The 19,412-nt window shown below is 51.5% G+C and overlaps 1 protein-coding gene across 1 annotated transcript; it reads left to right on the top strand.

Moving 5' to 3' along the window:
• The first annotated feature begins 3,368 nt into the window (after positions 1–3,368).
• AIFM2 (AIF family member 2, ferroptosis suppressor) lies at positions 3,369–17,877 on the top strand. Its single transcript, XM_019712453.3, has 9 exons — positions 3,369–3,507; positions 10,110–10,308; positions 10,680–10,795; positions 12,196–12,315; positions 13,056–13,148; positions 14,708–14,816; positions 15,803–15,955; positions 17,158–17,358; positions 17,585–17,877. Exons 2-9 carry the CDS (start codon positions 10,131–10,133, stop codon positions 17,734–17,736), a joined length of 1,122 nt encoding a protein of 373 aa, XP_019568012.3. The 5' UTR covers positions 3,369–3,507; positions 10,110–10,130; the 3' UTR covers positions 17,737–17,877.
• Positions 17,878–19,412: the final 1,535 nt, after the last annotated feature.

The following is a 19,412-nucleotide window of genomic DNA, read 5'->3' as shown; positions in this document are numbered from 1 at the left end:
GCTCGGATGGAAGACTGTCCAGGGGCCCAGGGAGGGGGGATCGGGCAAGGCTTCATCAAGAGAACTTGAGCTGAACCCTGAAAGGGGAGTAGGTGTTTACCAAATGGACTGGAAACAGGGACAACCTGTGTTTCAAGTTGAGAGCAGTGGGAGCTGGTATAAGGACATGTGAAAATACACTCCTGTTCTGGAAGTACTAAGTGGAGAGAAAAGTGGAAAGGAGCAGGTCTGGAGGCTGGAGAACCAGTTGCAATGGCCCTGGCGAGGGAGAAGCCACCTGAGGCGGGTCTGTCTGGCTGAGCTCATGGCTGACAGCCAGCAATGCTTCCTCCTCTTAGATTCTGTGATGTTAGACAATCTGCCTGCCATCCCTAATAATCGTTAAAATTCCATAGAACGTCCAATGTTTCAGCATCCAAACCCTACCTTCCACTACCTCTGGCCCCTGGAAATTCAAAGACAGAAGTTCTTTGTTAAGCAAGAGGCCCTGATGCTTTGTCCCAAAGCTAAGGGCACTGTTGAGTGGAAATACGAATGACGTGGGGTGAGCTGCCGGGGACAGGGCGCGAGAGGGGTTGCACTGAGACCTTCTTCCCTCTCTTGGATCAAGGTGTCCTCTGTTTGCCAAGAAAGTGTTGTGTTGAATGTCAGACACCATTCCTGATTTTTGTGGTTTGGAGCAGGTCCTTGGAGATGGGCCACACCAGCTTTGACGTGCCGCGTGCCAAGCCTGCTGGGCCCCCGCATGCCTCTCCCTCCTGGTTTCAGGCGTATGCTGCAATTTTTAGGGTCCTGCCCCTTGTACCCTGCTTGTTGGAATCCTCTTCACCTATCCAGGCCCAGCACCTCTGAGAAGGCTTCCTGGCCCTTCCAAAGCCCCAAGGCTGTCTCCCTTCCCTGGGCAGGCTGTAGTGCTCTCTATTTACCTCTCTGCCTCCCACAGGGCCAGGGCATGTGCCCAGTAAATTTCCAAAGCTTGCTTGACTCATAGTTGAGGCTCTGCTTTGCCCACTCCGTGACCTCCAGCCCCTTGGGAATGATGCCCTGTTGACGGTTTCCTGGCTTTAGGGTCAAGGCCCAGCTCTGCTTTACTAGCTGTGTGATTTTGCCTAAGTTCTTAGCCTTGAGCCTCAGTTTCCTCATCTGTGAAATGGAGATTAATAAAACTCACCTTGGGGGACCTGTGTGAAAAGTACATTTGAGGATCTATCCAAAGCACTGAATTTGTGTTCAATAAATATTAGTTACCATTTTTCTAAGAGTACTGGTAGGATTGTTTTATCAGAAATGCATCATTCTGGTTGCCAGGGGTTGGAGGGAGGGAGGAAGGAGGAGTGACTACTGGTGAGTATGAGGTTTCTTTTTGGAGGGATGAAAATGTCCTGGAGTTAGATAATGGTGATGGTTGCACAACCTTCTCATCGCCGATTGTACACTTTAAAAGAGTGAATTTTGTGGTATATGAATTATATTTTAATTTTAAAAAATCATTCATTTAAGCAAGCATTAGTGAACTCCTAGGGAACCAAGTGCTGTCACTACCAGATGCTGGGGACCCAAACAAAGCCCAGCAGAGTGAGGTCTCTGCCCCAAAGAGCTGGTCAAAAGGGATTGTTGTCTTCCTTGGTGTCAGAGTTTAATCCGCACCCTACTTTCCTGTAGGGGTTTCAGGAGGAAGAAAAGGAGATAACTTTGGAAGTTATTTGCAAAGTCCGGGACTAATGCAAGGTTTGCTGTGCCTGGAGCCCCAAATCCAACCCATGGCTCTATGATGATTCCTTGCGAGACAGGATTAGGATGGGCAGGGCCCATGGGCTCTCTGCCCCCACACTCTGTCACCATTGCTCTTCTGGGCCCCCAAGGCCTGAGAGGAGGAGGTGGGGACTTCCACATCTCTGACCATATTCCCTCCTTCAGCCCCATTCACCGGGCAGGGTGCCAGCTGGGATAGGAGGAGAAGCAAGGATTCCAGAGAACTGGAACATGCAGCCTGGGCTTCGTAGGCTGAGAACAAGAGTAGAGTACTCACAGGAGCACCCCAGCTTGAGGTGATTCTGGGCACCAACGTCTTATCAATGGAATTGACCACAATGCTCCCTCTGCCAGGGATATTGGATGCAAGATCTGTGACCACAGCTTTTAGAAGAGGTACAGAAATGCCACTTCTAGTACAAATGTTCCTGAACACCGGATAGAGAAGAACAGTATTCAAAAGAGTGTTGGGCTGGGAGCCAGGGATCTGCTAATGCCTCGGGCAAGCTAATCAGCCCGTATAACATACCTATAGTAAATGGCTGTTGTGTATTAACCACTGCTGTGTGGCAGGCACCACACTAAAACACTTCACATGATCTAATTGGATCTTTTCCACTACTCTTAGAGTAGGTGCTAATATTTGCATTAAATACATGAAGATGGCTTATCTGTCACCAAATTAGCTAGATCCTACTGCCAGGTTGTAGCTTGCATCCGTCCGTTTCTCCCCAGATCCTAGTCCAAACTCTCTCTTTTTTCTTTTTTGTCCCCAGACTGCCCTCCTAAGTTGTTCCCCCAATTTCAGGCAGCCTTCCCATTCCCCCATCTTTTCACCACAGAACACAACTCAGACCTGTCACTCTTCTGCTGAAAACCCTGCAGTGACATCCCATTGCTCTTAGGATGACAGGGAGTCTTCACCAGGACTGTACGACCCTGCCCACGCTGGCCACTCTGTCTTCCGCCTCTGCAATGCCCCCGCTCTCAGCAATTTGTCCTGCCTCTGGGCCTTTGCATTCCCAGAGCACGCTTGCCTCCTCTCTGCTCAGGGCTAACTCCTTCTCGTCCTTGGAGAGAGAGGCCTTGGCATCCTTCCTGTGCCGCCAGTCTTTCTTACTGCAACGTGATACATGTTTACTATACCTGTCTTTCCCCCGACTAACACCTTATCCGAAGGAAAGCAGAAACCATGCCTGTTTCGTTCTCCCTTTTATCTCCCAGCGCCTCGCACAAGGTTGGTCACACAGCGGTGCTCCACTGGGTTGGCAGGATTATTTATATGCGCGACGGGAGGAAGTTGGTAATCGCCCAAGGCGGCACAGCGGGTGCGGGGGGGGGGGGGGGGACGGGGGGACGGGAGCCCTTGCTCTGACGTCCCGGTGGGTTCAAGTTCTCTGGAAGAAAGTCGGGCGGAACTTTGAGCGAGTCCGAGGGGCTCGCGCAGAGCCGGGCAGCATCGGCTTCAGGGGTCGTCTGTTCCGTGGTGGAGGCCATTCCCACTCGCCCGCGGGCCCGCAGTCCCCGGTGGGGCCGGCCGGGGGTGTGGCGGGGGCGGGAGGGCCGACGCGCTGAGTCACGCCGGCCGGGAGGAGCCTCGGGGCCGGGCGGCAACCCCAGCGGCGGGCGCCAGCGGAGCAGCGGCTGGAGACGGCGCGCGAGTGAGGCGGCGCGTTGGCCAGGCTCTCGGGGTCCTGCAGAAGAGTGGAACAAGGGAGCGCCGGGGCCTGGAAAGCTCAACTGACAGCGTCCGAGGTCGGTGGGGCGCGACTTGTGGCCTTGGGAGGAGGGGTCTGTCGTCTAGGATACGGGGCTCGGGCCTGCAGCACCCTAGTTCCCCCAAAACACAACAGGGAGATTTACTCTCGGAGAGGGCAGGGCAAACTCGCCCCATCCCCGTCCGCCCCCCGAAATTCCGTCTAAGTCTTCCCAGGTAAGACGGGTTACCCCATTCTCCCCCGAACCCCCATCCTGGAGGGCTCCGAGATTCGCCGCTGGGTGGAAGCTGGTGTCACAGCGCAGGAGGAAAACCTCCGTTTCTAGGAGGAAATACCCTGGTTGCCCTGTGCCTACAGGCTCCGGTGTATTCCGGGCCAGCCTCTCGCTCCACGAAGCCCCAGGTTCTGTGTGGAGAAAGGCCAGCGGGCGCTGAACTACCTCTGATGGGGCTGGGGAAGCCCAGGACGCCTGAAATCTACCGGGAGCTGCATTTAGTGGGTAATGGTGGGCGCTTTCCTTCCAGCACCATCCACTAAACACACCCAGCCTATCTCCTCCAAGAGTCCCTTTGACCCTTGGATGTACTGTGAGGGTAGGGAGGGAAGAGGTGCTTGGGAGGACAGGTACAGGGCAGAAGGTCAGTTTGGAGAGGGGTTTCCAGGTGTCCCAGGTGTTCAAAGGACAACTTGTAAAATATGTAAATATGCAAAATATTAAGGAGGTCTGCCCAGGTTCTAGTATGTGTATATGTGTGTGTACGTGAGTGTGCCTGAGTGCAAGACCCAAGCTCTCAGACCCACCTACCCTCACCCCAGCACCTTGAAAGAAGCCCCCTGAGGGCACTGTATGTAACCCCACATGTGGAGGGCCTCCAGTTCAAGGGGGGAGACTGCTGCCCCGCTGTTCCCCGCCTTGATCAGGCCTACTCAGGGCTTAAGTGGTGGAGCTGGGCAGAGCTGGTGTACTGCAGGGCCAGCCTGGTCTTTAAGTGGTGGTGAAATGAAGAAGCCAGGGTCCAGACAGGCGGCAAGCTGGGGGTGGGGGAGTTAAGGGAACCACAAAGTAACTGGCTCCCAGGCGGGTGGACAAATTTTGAGGCCTAGGTTTTCTGTGCAGGAGTATGTATGACACTAGAATGAGCCTGTCTGTCCAGAGCTGCCCTCTCCTGGGCAGGAAAGGACAGCCCCTTCTTCAGACTTTGAGTCCCTTTCACAAATTGGTCTTTTTAGGGTTATATTCTGCGTGTGTTCCCTGGGGTCCTGGCCATGGAATGCACACTCTTAACCTGTCCCCAGTTGTCTAGTGAAGGAGGCTGCAGGTGGAGAGGGGACATTCATGGTCTTGAAGTCACAATCTAGTGGCCCTCTCATCTAGGATGCCACTCTGGAAACATGGCTGTAGAAATCTACCCTGGGAATAACTGTTTGACTTATGATCAAAAAGCTCTGTGTTGTATTTGTAACCTCTGTGAGGCCATCCTGGGTGACGTCCAGGCTTCAGTCGGCGCCTACATGGTTCCTGCTGTATGTCTTCAGAGGCGTGACCTCTCAACAGCTTTGGCATAAATGTAACTTCATCGTTGTTTCGTAGATTCCTGAAATCCCCTGCCTGTATTATTAGAAAAGAATCCCCCTGGGGTAAGGCTGAGCGTCCTTGGTGGAGAAAACAGGATTTACTGAGAAAATTCCAGTGTAAACCAGATTGTGTACGCGGGGCGGCGTATGTGAGGGGGGTAAGAGGTAAAATTCCTTAGCTGCTGCTGGGCAATTAGGATTTGTTCTCTTGGACCTTCTTTTATGCTAACATTCCTGAATCGAGGTGGATTTAGTTAAGATTCTCTGTGCTCTCCCCCTTGGCTTGATGTTCAGTTCAAAATCAGATTGTGGGTTTGGCAGTTCCTCAAAAAGTTAAATCTAGAATTACCGTAGGACCCAGTCATTCCACTTCTAGATATATACTCAAGAGAATTAAACACATATGTTCACACAAAAACTTCTATGTGAATATTCATAGCAGCATTATTCACAATAACCAAAAGGTGGAAATAACCCAAATGTACATAAACTGTCAAATGGAGAAACAAGATGTGGTGGATCATCATACAGTGGAATATTACTCAGTTACAAAAAAGGAATGAAATACACATGCTATAGCTTGGATGAATTTTGAAAACATTATACTAAGTGAAAGAAACCACACAGAAAAGGTGTGGAATAGGCAAATCTGTAGAGACAGAAAGAAGATTGGTGGTTGTTGCCAGGGGCTGGCGGGAAGCGGGTGGGGATGAATGCTTATAGATGTGGTTTTCTTTCTTGTTTTTCTTTTTTTAGGGTGATGAAAATGTTCTGGTATTAAAGTGTGGTGATGGTTGCACAACTTTATGAATGTACTAGAAACCACCAAATTGTATACTTTGAAATAGCAAATTTTATATGAATATCTCATTTTTAAAAAATTAGATGATAGGATTGCCCTGTGTTTAAAGCTTTATTATTTCTATAAAATGACTCATTTAAAAATATTCAAGCGATAAAAAAAAAAAGGTCAAAAAATAAAATAAAAACATCATCTGGGGACCACTATACACATTTTGGTTTAGAGCACAGGTCTGTCAGACTATTGAGGATCGAACTTGGACAAGTTACTGACTTTCCAAAATGGGGAGAAAAACACCGGTTCAATGCACAGATCTGGGTCAAAGTGCAATGAACGCCAGCTGTTATAGTCAGCAAAATGAATGGAAGGTGTAGAGATTTCCCGTATGCCCCCTGTCCTCACACATACATAGCTCCCATTATCAGCATCGCTCACCAGAGGGGTACACTTGTTATAGGTGATGAACCTATATTGACATAATCACCCAAAGACCCAAAGATGTTTACATTACAATTCCCTCTTGGTCTTTTGCATTCTATGGATGTGGACAAATCATGGACAAACTTTTCAGGTAAAAATCATCTACTCTAATAAAGTAAAAATCATCCATTCGAAAAATGAATGGCTCCAGAATATTCCATTGTGTGGGTGTATAACAGTGTATCCTGTAGTCTCTTCCTGATGGAGCCTGTCATTGATTGAGTCTGTTTGCCCAGCACTGCTGCTCCATTAGAACATATAATTCAACATCTCATCAATTGCACACATGCTTTTTGAGCACTTACAGGGTGTGGCTGGGAACTAAGGTCCGTGACTTAGGCCCAGGGTTTCGGTATCTGGCCAAGTAGGTCATGGCCGAGCAGAGGGGAGTCCAGCTGTCCTCAGGGGCCGGGCAAAACTTGGCACTGGAAGAGCCAAGGGAGAGTCAGCATGTCCAAGGGCATTGGGCAATGGAAGCTGCTAGGAAGAAGGGTGGTATCAGCTGGAGAGCTGCCAGCCCACCATTCCCTCAAGTGAGTGGATCAGAGGTCAGTAGAGGAGAGAGTAGAGCAGATTCCAGGAGAGCCTGAGGTGCTTGGTGCCTAAAAGACCTCCTCTCCCCTCCCCCCATCTCCTCATGGGGTAGGTGTGCCCTCCGACCCCACACCCACCCCTGGAACTCCAGAGAAGCCATTTGCCTTCACTGAAGGTGTGCCTAGTTGGATAGGCCAGGGTTTGCCCTTTGGAGAAGTCAGTTGGTGATCCTGAGCGTGCTAAGGGGACAGAGAGGGGTTCAATGCCTTTGGCCAATCCCCTGCCCATCAGGACTGTGCTGGGGTCCCTGGGCTTTCTCTCTTCCCTGGGAAGGAGACCCTGTGAGGGCCCCAGGACAGGCCTGGTGGTTAGACATGGCGAGCATGTCGGCCCAAACGCTACCCTGGCGTGCCAAGCACCCTGTGTGTGCTGGCCCCTGCCCCCTGCCCTGCTGGCCTCCCCACCTTGTTCACTGAGCTCATCCTAAGCCTCCCTTTAGCCGCTGGATTTCATGGCCCAAGCTGTTCCCTCTGTCGAGAAGCCCCTGGCCTCAGCTATGTTCAAAGGCTTCTGCTTGAGCTTCCCTGGGTGGTCCAGTGTGACCTGACGCATGGTACACACCCCCTGTCCCCAAGCTGTGCAGCCTCTCTCGGGCCTGTGCCCAGCCAGCTTGGAAGCAGAGCTTTCTGGGTGTTCCCAGACCTTCCTGCTGGCTGCTGGCCCCAAGGGCAAGCTGGCACAGAGGGAGCCAAGGGGGCATGTGAAACATACTCCTTCCGTAGCCTGCCTCATTCTCTGACACATGGCCAGGCCCTGCTCAGCTCCTGGTGTCCACACCTCACCTCTGGCTAGGCCCCTGGGCCCTCTTGGGTTTTGGCTCCCAGGAGACATTCTCCTTCTGGCCCAGTTGGCAGATTCAGCCTGATGAGCACTCGGGATCAGCTCTGGACAACCTTTCTGAGGGCCTGGAGCAGCGAAGGTGGCATTGCCTGCTGGGCACTTGTCCTGCCCCCCTCCCCCCCCAAGGGATGGGTAGCGTGCACAAGCCTCCATGCATTGGGGAGCATCTAGCCAGTGAGAAACAACATTAAATCCCCTCCAATCTCCTGTGCCAGATATAGCCTTTCCAGGTTCTCCCTCCCCAGGGAGAAATTAGGCAGTGGGCACTTGAATATCAATGAGAATAGTGACTGGAGGTCCAATCATAAGCTGCCCCCATAAGTGACAGAAGATCTGGGGACCATCTTGGGGGCCACCATGTCTTGGAAACCTATGTGTGCAAGGACATCTCAGGGTGTCCCCTCCCATTACAGGGGGTAAATGGAAGCCCAGAGAGGGAAGGCGTTGTGCCCCAAGCCACACAGATGATACAGGATAGAGTGGTGGCTTTCCAGCTGCCTGCAGTGCTGCCTGAGAGGGTCCCCATATGGGCTAGGACATGCTTCCCCATCGAGCCTTTGGGCAGCTTGCTGTCTATCCCTCAAGGCTGACCTAAGTCCCCTTCCTCCTTCCTTGCCACCCCTCCCTGCTGCCATCTCCCACTCTGAACCTCCCCTCCCTGGAACCCACAGCAGCTGTTGGGCCTCTCTTGCTGTTTTCTGTGCAGTGTGAGCTTTGTTTCCTTCCTTAGTGTCTCTCCCTGGCAGCCTGGTTTATTTCTGCATCTCCTTAGAGTCTGGCACAGGCCAGGGGGAGGTTTGATTGCCTGTCGCCTCGAGCCAGCGTCTCCCAACAACCCCTTGCTGCTCTCAGGATCTGAGCTGCAGGCCAGGAGTCTCTGCTCCTCAAACAGCTGGGCTGCCACACGGGAGAGTCCTGGGGCCCTGAACCAGGAGCCTCCTTCACTGGGGCTGAGCTGTGCTGGGGTCGAGGCCCCTGGCTGCAGCCCCAGGCCAGGCCTCTGCCCTCCCGAGGGGCAGCCTCTGGGATGTGCCAAGTGACCCAGCCCTTTGGAGGCTGAGCCAGTAGATAGCCTCCCAGGCTGGCTACGGGAGCCCAGGCAGGCGTTGCCACCTTCTTTTTCCTCTGTGCTCTGCGGTTCAGCATCGAGTGCCCCAGCCCCGCGTGGCTCTCTGCCTCAGATGTCCTCCAGGGTCTAGCTCTGTGCCAGGGTTCTTGAATTTTAGCTCCTCAGGGACTCAACCAAGGTTTGTTTTCAGTTTGCTGGGAACTAGTCAGGCTGCCGCAGTCCATGTGTGACTGTGAGTCTGGGGCACACTTGGCCTGCAGACCTGGCCCTCCCTGCGGACACTCTCATCGATGGCAGCTCCCTGGTCTGGGCACAAGCAGGACCTTGCTCGCGCCCTGCTCCCCACCCCCGGAGCCTGTGTGATCAGCACTTCTCCTCCACCTTCTTTCTTACTAGAAGACATTCCTTCTCGGTCCTTCCCCAGCAGTGTCTTCTCCCAGCAGCTCTTTCTTGCCCCGTCTCCTGGGGGCTGTCGCCCAGCAGTCCCAGTATACACCAGCTGTCCCAGGAATGCTCAGAGGAGTGACCTGTGCACTGCAGGTCTCTCTTCCCCACCCCACGGTCACGGCCTGGCTCACACTGCATCCTGTTTTGCAGGTTGATTGTCATCACCTGCCAATTGATCTCAGACCTGGGGCTCACGCTGGTGACCTGTCAGTGGGCAGGTCTGTCTGGTGGCAGTGTTTGCTTCTGCAGGGCTTAAAGAATTTTATTTAGTTCCTCTGATGTGGCCTTGCTCGCAGTTCCCCACATGTGTGCCCTCTGGTACTGTTACTATGCACCCGATCAGCTTCGTATATCTGCAGTACCCACCTGAGTTTGTAAGCCCCACCTTTACAGGGGCAGAGACCATATCTGTCTGTCTGTCTGTCTCTCTGACCACAGGCTCCATGGCACAGAACATTTCAAAGAGCAGGAGCCCAATTAATGTATGTTGTTGAGTGAGCAAACACACTGAGTGAAAAAAAGTACAGAATAGTTTAAGTGTGCAAACAAATAATTATGATTATAGGTACACAGAGTATCTCTGGCAGGATTCATATAAACTGAGTAGTAGTGGGTGCCTTGGAGAAAGGAACTGGGTGGTTGGGGAGTGGGATGCAATTATGATACCCTTTGTTTTTTTGGACTTTAATTCAAATTTTACAAAATTGGAATTTCATGAATGGACATAATTGAAAAGGATCAAGTGTTGGCATTTGAGTCCTTTCTCACTGTGGGCTCAGCCCTGCCCTCCCGACCCCGAGGCCCCTGACTCGGATGTGGTCTCTCCTCCTAGCCCAGCAGAGCCTACTTGGAGATGGGGTCCCAGGTCTCGATGGACGTGCGAGGTGTGCGTGTGGTGATTGTGGGCGGCGGCTTTGGTGGGATTGCGGCCGCCAGCCAGCTGCAGGCCCTGAACGTCTCCTTCGTGCTGGTGGACATGAAGGACTTCTTTCACCACAACGTGGCCGCCCTCCGGGCCTCCGTGGAGAGTGGTAACGCGCTCCTTTCTGGGGCTTCCTTGGTGGGAGTGGTCTGGTCATGTTGTGGGTCTGGGGCTGGATTTCTCCACTTAGGGCAAGGTGCCTCCATTTCACCACCAGACACATTCTGGAGAATCTTAAGTCACTGGCCTTAAGCTGCTACCATAGCAAGACCCTAGAAGGAAGAGCTTGAGCTTCCCTGAGGACCTGAGGCACAGACTGGCGCCTTAGGGGGTGGGGAGGACCCTGGGTATGCCACTGGCCCAGCTCTTTGGCCAAGGGCACCGCTGTTGCTATGCAGCTCAGGAAAGGTTCTGTGTTATTCTGGCCTCCTGTGGGCAGCCCAGTTTTATACTGTGATCTATTCTGTGTCCACTCCCCAGGGTTTGCCAAAAAGACATTCATTTCCTACTCGGTGAGCTTCAAGGAGAGCTTCCGGCAGGGCCTGGTGGTGGGGATCGACCTGAAGAACCAGACGGTGCTGCTAGAGGACGGTGAGGTGAGTGCAGGGCCTGGCCTGTCCATCAGCTGGCTTCAGGAGGCCCCCGGAGGACATGGCTGCAGGGGGGCGGAGACCTGGGTGGCTCTCCTCAAGGGTGAGAGTGTCTTCTGTGGCCCTCAGCGTCCCCCTCCCTCCACCCACTACTCGTGCTGGGCAGATAGCAGCTTCTCATAAGCAAAGGCCTGTCTACAGCAGCCAGCAGTGTGGTGGCAGACATTTCTTGAGCCTTTGCTGTATGTCAGGCACTGTCTTAAGCCTTACATAATATCATTTAATATGTGAGAGAGGTGATGCGGTCTCACTTTACCGAGAAGATAAGTGGGATCCTTGGCCAGGATCCGTAGCTGGGAAGAGACTCAGCCAGAATTTGAATCCAGGCAGTTTCCCCCCAGAGCCCACGTTCTGAAAGCCAGTATGTTCTGGACCAGCCCGAGACTTGGTGAGCCCAGGGAGCCCTCCTCGCTGGCTGGAATGAAGGGTAGGGACATGCGTGAGCCACATCCCTGGATTGGAAGGTCTTGGGGGAAGAGCTTTTCTTCACTTCTTTTTGGATTTCTCAGCCCATATGTGTAGCACGGTGCCTGGTATATACCTGCAGTGACGTGAGCTTTATCATTGAGCTGCCAGCAGCCCACTTGTCATATTGAGGGTCACTGGTAGCCTGGCCCTCTGCTCTATTCAAAGCTAAGGGGGGAATTGGAAAAAGGAGACACAATTCCTGTCAATGCATATGTGATTTAGTGTGAATTGATCTTCCTTTAATTTTGGGGGTTAGGAATCTCCAGGTTGGAAAAATTACGGAGAGTCTGCTTGTCCTGCGGTTTGGGGCCAAGCTTTTCAGAGCTCTGGAAGGGGCCGTGCAGGCATCTCAGGCCTCCATCGGGGAAGTGGGGGCTGAGTGGGATACTGACCCTCCGGTTCCCCCCCGTCAGAGCATCTGGTTTGGTCACCTTTATATATTTAGTCTCCAAACAGGACCTCTCTTTCTCTCTCCTTTATTTCCTTCCATTTTTTGGGGGGGTGTGGTGGGGCAGGGAGTAGTTTCTACTAAAATACCTATGAGATTCTAAACTAACTCCACATTGGAAGCTAGAATCTTGCTTATTCCCTACAAGTGGTTTCCTGTTCTCTGCTTACCTGCCCCCGTGCTGGGGGGAACTCCCCCCTCCTATTTCCCTGTTGAGTGGCAGGAGGTTAAATCTGCTCTCTTAGGTATTTCCAGCTTCTAGTGCCACCCGTTGGCCTAACCAGTGTGATGGTTTTGCTCCCTTCCAAGGAGGGCTGCCTCGGAGCGCCCAGAGAGGGCCTTGCCACCTGGTGCTCCTTGCGCCGTGGGCCTGGGGGTGGATGCAGAAGCCCAGGCCTGCCGTCACCTTTCTTTACCTCATCTCTCCTAGGTCCTGCCCTTCTCACATCTCATCCTGGCCACAGGCAGCTCCGGGCTCTTCCCTGGCAAATTGAATCAGGTTTGCAGCCAGCAGGAAGCGATTCAGGCCTATGAGGATATTGTGAAGCAGGTGAGCTGCCTGCAGACCTAGGGCTGGACAGTGAGGGAAGACTGGGTGGTCCCCCGGGGGAGCAGAACAGCTGTGGGGATACGTAGGGATGCAGCAGGGAGACCCCAGGAGCTGCTCAGGGCTGTGACCATGGCTGTAAAGATGGCAAGTTATTAGAAAGAGATTCCTGGGAGGAGACCTTTGGGTCTGTATCAAAGTGTGGCCATAAGCCCCGAGACCTGCTCATGTATCCATTGGCGTTTCCCCAGCTCCTCTATCTTGGAGCTCCCAGTTGCACTGGGCCTTGTGATTTGTAGAGCAGGCTTGGATCTGTGATCTCAGTCAGCTTTCACAGTGATCCAGAGAGAGGGGTGGGACGGGTCCATCCCCACTGAATAATGAGGAGTGGAGACCCTGAGAAGGATCCCAAGGTGAGTGCTGCCATATGACTAAGGCCAGGTCTTTCCCTCTCTGCAAAGCTTCTGAGAAACCTGGGGAGAGCAGACATTAGTGTGGAGGTTAGGAACCCAGCTTTAAACTCAGACAGACCTGTGTCATGGTGATGCTTCTTAGGGCAGTTGTGAGAATCAAGTGAGACAGTATGGGGAGACACCCAGTAAGTGCCTGGCCCTGAGAAAGTACATTTAGACCCTGAATTTGGGAAGGGTTCTCTACTCTTCTTGGCCAAGGAACTGCCATCCTGGGCTGACCCATGAGGCGGGGGGGTTGGAGTGTGTGTCTTACATTTCCTTCTGTTCCAGGTCCAGCGCTCACAGTCCATCGTGGTGGTGGGAGGAGGCTCTGCGGGAGTGGAGATGGCAGCAGAGATTAAAACAGAGCACCCCGAGAAAGAGGTGGGCAGGCGGCCTTGGCTTTGACTTCACGGTGGTCGGCTTCTTTCTGTGCTGTCTAAGCAAACTCAGGAATTTGCTCAGGGCCTGGGAGGCAGAGCTCCCTTAATAGAAAGCAGGAATGTATGTTTCCCATCTCCTGCTCTTTACTCTGGGGGGTCCCCTAAAGTCCCTTTCTGCTGGGAATTTTTCCTGGAGAACCAAGGTGCGTCCTAGTTCACTGACGGGTCCTGCCTTCTGGTGGAGCCAGGAAGATCAAATCCAGGGAAGACACCTTACAAAAGGTTATTTCCTGTGTCCCCACCTTTGTAATGTAGACATCAACTTTGATTACCTCTTTTTGCTGACAGTTAGCTTGGTCAAAGTCACTCTTAGTTGTTTTTTTTTTTTGTCTGGGCAAGCAGTGGCTTTTTTGGTCATTAAGAGGCAGTAGCCTTTGCCCTGGACAGCCACATGGGGAGAGCCTGCAGTGCAGCCCCTCACTGCGTGTGCTGGGAAAGGACTGGCCAGCATTGCCTCCTGCCCTGTTCCCTTTAAATGATGGAGCGATAGAGCATCTGCCTGGCACCCTGGGATAAAGAAGGTCCTGGCTGTAAAGGCTTGGCTGAGGGCTGAGTAATGATCAGTAATTATGGGTCCTGGAGGCCAGAGCTGGCTGTCGTTGAAGCCAGATCGGCTTCTGGGAGCCACATGGAGCCTTTGGCTGATTCTTTCTCCCTAGGGAAAGACAGATTGGTTTTGAAGAGTGAGTTCAATATGGGCTAGTTTAATCATACGGTTGTTCTCTGACAAATTATCGGAAACTATTAAGAGTGATTAACGTAAAAGTTCATTCATTTTGATTTATGGGCTAAAGTCCAGTCTGAAGTGGGAAGTAACTCAGTGGAACTTTTGTGTGTTTATAATTAGTAGACAAATACGATTAATAATAGCCACCCTTTAGTAAGGACTCAATAGGTGCTGAATTATGTGCTTTATACACATTTTCTTGTTTCATCATTACAAAATGCCTATGAGTTGGCCTGTGATCCCGTCTTACTGAATTGTCGGGCAATGTCCAAATGAGTATCCGAGATGGGATTTAACCCAGGCAATGTGACTTCCAAGTCCAAGCTTTGAACACCATTCCAGGCTGCCTTCCACCTCCCTGTGCTGACCCAGACAGCAAGTAGATGTGCCTAGAAGTACCAGTTTTAGAACCAGCTTTAATGTAAATGTCAGCCTGATTTACAGATAGAATGCTTACACAGAGAGACTGTATAATCATAAGTGCCCAAGGATGCTTGACACTAAGTTTCCACGTGGCCCAGGTGAGGTGTGGGTGGTGGGCACTAGCACATTCTGAGAGGCCTAGACTAGGGGATGTGGCTCCAGCCCAGCTCTCTGTTCGTTTACTGGTTCCGGTGCTGAGCACATTATTTCACTTGGGCCTCAGTTTCCTCCCCTGTAAACCGGAGGCAGGGGAGGCGCTGGGGTAGATGGGCTGATGTGTTTAAATCCTCTTCATATGAGCAGGAGACTCAGTGGCTCTCTCTCTCTGTTCTGTGGTCATTTGTCCTCAGGTCACTCTCATTCACTCCCAAGTGGCCCTCGCCGACAAGGAGCTCCTGCCCTGTGTCCGGCAGGAAGCAAAGGAGATCCTGCTCCGCAAAGGCGTGCAGCTGCTGCTGAGTATGTGCAAGTTCCCCGCCTGCCCTGCGCCTCTCCCTGACCCAGTGAGATGGGGCTCAGTGGCTTGGTCACTGTCCCCTGCTTGAAGGTGGCCCCGCTCCTCCGCAGGCTGTCTGTGTCCTGGAGTTGAGCATCAGAGCCCGTTTGAACCCTGTTGTCCAGCGGGAGGTCGTGTCTGACCCTGGGCAGGGCAGAGGTCCTAGTACCTATGGGATTTCCATGTCATGGAGGCAGCACTGTCCTGGCTATTGCTTTGCACACAGGCATATGGTACCTATGTGTGGAATGATTTAAAAAATCACCCAAAGGATTTGGCCTGAATTATGATGTCTTTGTGGTGGAGAGAATAGGATTTTGGGTTTGTACTTTGAGGGTGGTAAAGAGTGTGGCTTTTATCTAGAGCAGGAGGAAAGAGCATCAACCAGCATGTTAGAGAGTGGGGCTCTAACCCCAATGGTGTGACCCGCCCACTTCACAGGGCTCAACACCCTTGTTTTCTTCAGGGAGGGGTGAGGTGTCTGCTCTGTGGGAGCTCATTCCAGCTCTTGGGCTCCTTGTACCTGGCTCCACAGTACTGTGACCATCTTTATTTTCGGGCAGTGAGGAGAGTAGGCGGGCTTCTTGACTGTTCTTTCTTCACCTTTGTTGGGTTGCCTGGGGGCTCGTCCAGCCTGGCCAGGATGGCGTAGCTGACAGAGCGGCGTGTTGGGGGTCTTCCTCACGTAGCCTCATATTGCTTCTTGGAACTTTCCTCCCATTGGATCCGTTGGAGCCAGATGTCCAGATTATGCTTCTTGGGGCAGCAGAGTGGACTGGGAGATGGGCAGGAGAGGAGGCGGGACTAGAATCCCTTCCTAGTTGATCCACATCGTCCAGGCCTTTCCCGTGGCTCTCCAGCCTTCCCTAGGTCAGCCTTGGCTTAGAGCCCAGCCTTGGTGACGTGCCCACCTTCTGCCAGCCTCCTGGTCACGGACTTCCCTTGACAGGTGAGCGGGTGAGCAACCTGGAGGAGCTGCCTGTCAACGAGTATCGGGAGTGCATCAAAGTGCAGACGGACAAAGGCACGGAGGTGGCCACCAACCTGGTGATTGTCTGCAACGGTATCAAGATCAACAGCTTTGCCTACCGCCGTGCGTTTGGTAAGCGGGAGGCCGAGCCATCACTCACTCCCCAGCTTGACTCCTCAGTCTCCAGCTGCCCAAGAAGGCCCCACAGGCCTCTCCCCAGGAATCGGCACCACCTTGCCGTCCCCCTCCATCCCAGTGGCTTATTTGTCCCTTCTGAATGGTGACATCAAACTTTAAATTCAGGTTCGGGTCCACTCTTGCCGTGCTTTCCTCAGCTGTGATGATGATGACTTAGCCCGAGGTGTCCAAAGTCACCAGAATCTTCCCAAGTTGGGGCCCGCCCCCTAGTGGTGAGAGATGGGAACAAGTTTCAGAGAGACGAAAAAGATGCATTTTCTGTTTTTCGCAACACGACTGTGAGGAAATTCCAGGGTCAGGTCTTTCTCTGTTCACAGGTGTACTGCTCTCCCCAAACACTAATCCAAACACTTGGTCACTTGAGCTTGGAACAACTATTTGGGTATTAGGGGCAATAATGTGGCCTCATGTTCCTAAAGCTCAGCACTGAACTATCTAGCTAACTAGAGGTGGAGCTGGTGGACTGATGGCCTCTATGTGTGAGCTGGAGACTCAGTGGCTTATTGTCAGGCGCTGTGGTTGCTGTGTCCCCAGGTCCCCATCACTAATTCCTGAGTATTCCTCTGGCACAAGGAGCTCCTGCTTTGTGCCCTGAAGAAAAGACTTTATCTAATCCCAGAGGAAGGAAGCTAATACAGGCCAGGTGTGGGAGTGGGATTGAGGGCTTATACTGGACAGAGATCCCAGAATTTAACACCTAATTGTCCTAATGTTATATTTTCAAAGATAAACTTTTTTTCAGTCCCATACAATGAAAAGTTTATCATTTGTTAAAGCCCTGCATTTATTTTAGAACTCTGATCCACGTTCAAAAGAAAATTGAAGACTTGGCTAAGTAATACCCTTAATCATTATAAATGAATCATGGTCACTTATTAAGAGTTATGCACATTATATAAAATGATGCCCTGCTATGTTTCTGACCAGTTTCCACCCTGGAATAGTAACCTTGCCTTTGCAGGAAGAGCTCTCAGGTGGGCACTTGGGGCAGAAATAAATCAGGTGGGAGGCTTGCCGCTGGAGGATGTGCCTTTGGAGGGAGGTTTGAGTAGCCCTGGAGCTCCTCGTCACCACATCCTGGGGGCCACTTAACATGGCAGCTCAGGATCTTGGTCTTGTGTCGGTTTCCCTGGCAGCCAATCAGCTGGCCAGCAATGGAGCGCTGACGGTGAACGAGTACCTGCAGGTGGAGGGCTGCAGCCACGTCTACGCCATTGGGGACTGTGCCGATGTGAAGGAGCCCAAGATGGCCTATCACGCCGGCCTCCATGCCAACGTTGCAGTGGCCAACATCGTCAACTCCATGCAGCAGAAGCCCCTCAAGGCCTACAAGCCGGGTAAGGGAGCACCAGGTGCTTCAGAGTTTTAAGATAGTTGGGGTTAGACAGGGTGTAGCCTTTGTGGGCTTTTAGATAACTGCCTGCTGGAACAAACTTTCAAAGCCGGTGACAGAAACACCCCCCCAGAGCGCTTTAAAGATAAATCGGGAAGGAATGAATGAATCTCAGAGTTGCAGGCCTGTGAATGGTGAGCAGGATGTCAGTTTTTGCCTCTCCTCCTCAGGTGCACTGACGTTCCTCCTGGCCATGGGGAGAAATGACGGCGTGGGCCAGATCAGTGGCTTCTATGTGGGGCAATTCATGGTTCGGCTGGCCAAGAGCCGGGACCTCTTCATCTCCACAAGCTGGAAAACCATGCGGCAGTGTCCACCCTGATGGGGAGGCTGGGCGGGGGATGAGGTACCGCCGTCACCCCGTACGGATTGCTTGACCAGTGGTACCCACCTGACAAGTGCTAAAGGGCAAAAGCTCTTCTTCTGGAGTAAGATGCCAGTGATGTACTGACCAGAAACACAACTACAGAAAAGCAAAAATGGAGAGAGAGACAGACATTAACAAAAGACACCCCTAGAGGATTCTTTCTGGGTTTGAAAGGTCTGCTTGCCCTTTGCTGGCTGAATGCTTCACTTGATCCTGGGGAGGGCACAGCTGGCCTTCTCTGCCCCAGGATGTGTGCGTGCGTGTGCTCACAGGGTGTGGCATTCAGAGCTCTCAGAGTAGGGGAGAGAGCTGGGTCTCCTGGCGGCTGGTATCCCATCTGTAAGGTCAGGAAGGAGGGCCTGCAAAGTGAGACCAGCTAAGGAAGGGGGGCTGGAGTGGAGAGAAGGCCTGGCCTGCACCCTAACCTCTCCTATTGTTCAAGGAGCGGGGAAGCCAATACATCCTATAACACCCGGATTATTAATAGGAGCCTAATTGTTTTAAAAAGATTTTTATTAAAAATATAGTTAGCATACAATATTATATTAGTTTCAGGTGTACACAATAGTTATTCAACATTTATATACCTAAAAGTGATCACCATGATAAGTCCAGCAACCATCTGATACCGTACCATGCTATCACTATATTATTGACTATATTCCCTATTCTGTACTTACTTGTTGTATACCTGGAAATTTGGACCTCTTATTGCCCTTCATCTTTCCTCCCCCGCTTTTTAACTTTTCAGTTACAGTTGACATTCAATATTATTTTAATTTCAGGTGCACAGCGTAGTGGTTAGACATTTGTACAATTTAAGAAGTGATCCCGACTAATCTAGTACTCACCTGGCACTATACACATTTATTACTATATTATTGACTATATTCCATGTGCTTTGCTTTACATCCCCACGATTATTTTGTAACTACTAATTTGTACTTCTTAATCCCTTCACCTTTTTCACCCTACCCCTCAACCCCCCTCCCATCTGGCAACAGCAAAATGTTCTCTGTATCTATGAGTCTCTTTCTGTCTTCTTTGTTTATTTTGTTCTTTAGATTCCACATATAAGCGAAATCACATTGCATCTGTCTGTCACTGTCTGACACACTCCACTCAGCACAATACCCTTCAGGTCCATCCATGCCACTGAAGATGGCAAAAATCTATTCCCTTCCATGGCCAAGCAATATTCCATTGTATATATGTACCACCTCCTCTTTATCCATCTATCCATTGATGGACACCCAGGCTGTCTCCACATTTTGGCCACTGTAAACAATGCTGCAATGAACATATGGATGCACACGTCCCCTCCAAGTATCACTTTGGGTTTCTTCGGATAAATACCCAGAAGAAGAATTACTGGGTCCTTCTTTGTCTCTTGTTATAGCCTTTGTTTTACAGTCTGTTTTGTCTGGTATAAGTATTGCTACCCCAGCTTTGTTTGTTTGTTTCTGTTTTCACGAAATAACTTTTCCATCCCTTTACTTTCAGTCTGTGTGTGTATTTCAGTCTGAAGTAAGTCTCTTGTAGGCAGCATATGTAAGAATTTTATTTTCTTATCCATTCAGCCACCCTATGGTGGAGCATTTAATCCACCTACATTGAAAGCAATTGCTGAT

The sequence above is a fragment of the Rhinolophus sinicus genome, chromosome 15 (genome assembly GCF_057876585.1).
Source record: "Rhinolophus sinicus isolate RSI-liver-muscle chromosome 15, RSI-T2T, whole genome shotgun sequence".
In the NCBI taxonomy this organism is placed as follows: Eukaryota; Metazoa; Chordata; class Mammalia; order Chiroptera; family Rhinolophidae; genus Rhinolophus; species Rhinolophus sinicus.
The sequence above is the reverse complement of the archived record's forward strand: the minus strand, read 5'-3'. Positions and strand labels throughout refer to the sequence as shown.

What these genes read in the sequence shown, in the direction of transcription:
- AIFM2 (XM_019712453.3), top strand. Translation starts at nt 10,131, where the DNA reads ATGGGGTCCCAGGTCTCGATGGACGTGCGAGGTGTGCGTGTGGTGATT. An exon ending in ATGAGGATATTGTGAAGCAG is followed by an intron (nt 12,316 to 13,055) that starts GTGAGCTGCCTG and finishes CTTCTGTTCCAG; the next exon opens with GTCCAGCGCTCACAGTCCAT. An exon ending in CCTCAAGGCCTACAAGCCGG is followed by an intron (nt 17,359 to 17,584) that starts GTAAGGGAGCAC and finishes TCTCCTCCTCAG; the next exon opens with GTGCACTGACGTTCCTCCTG.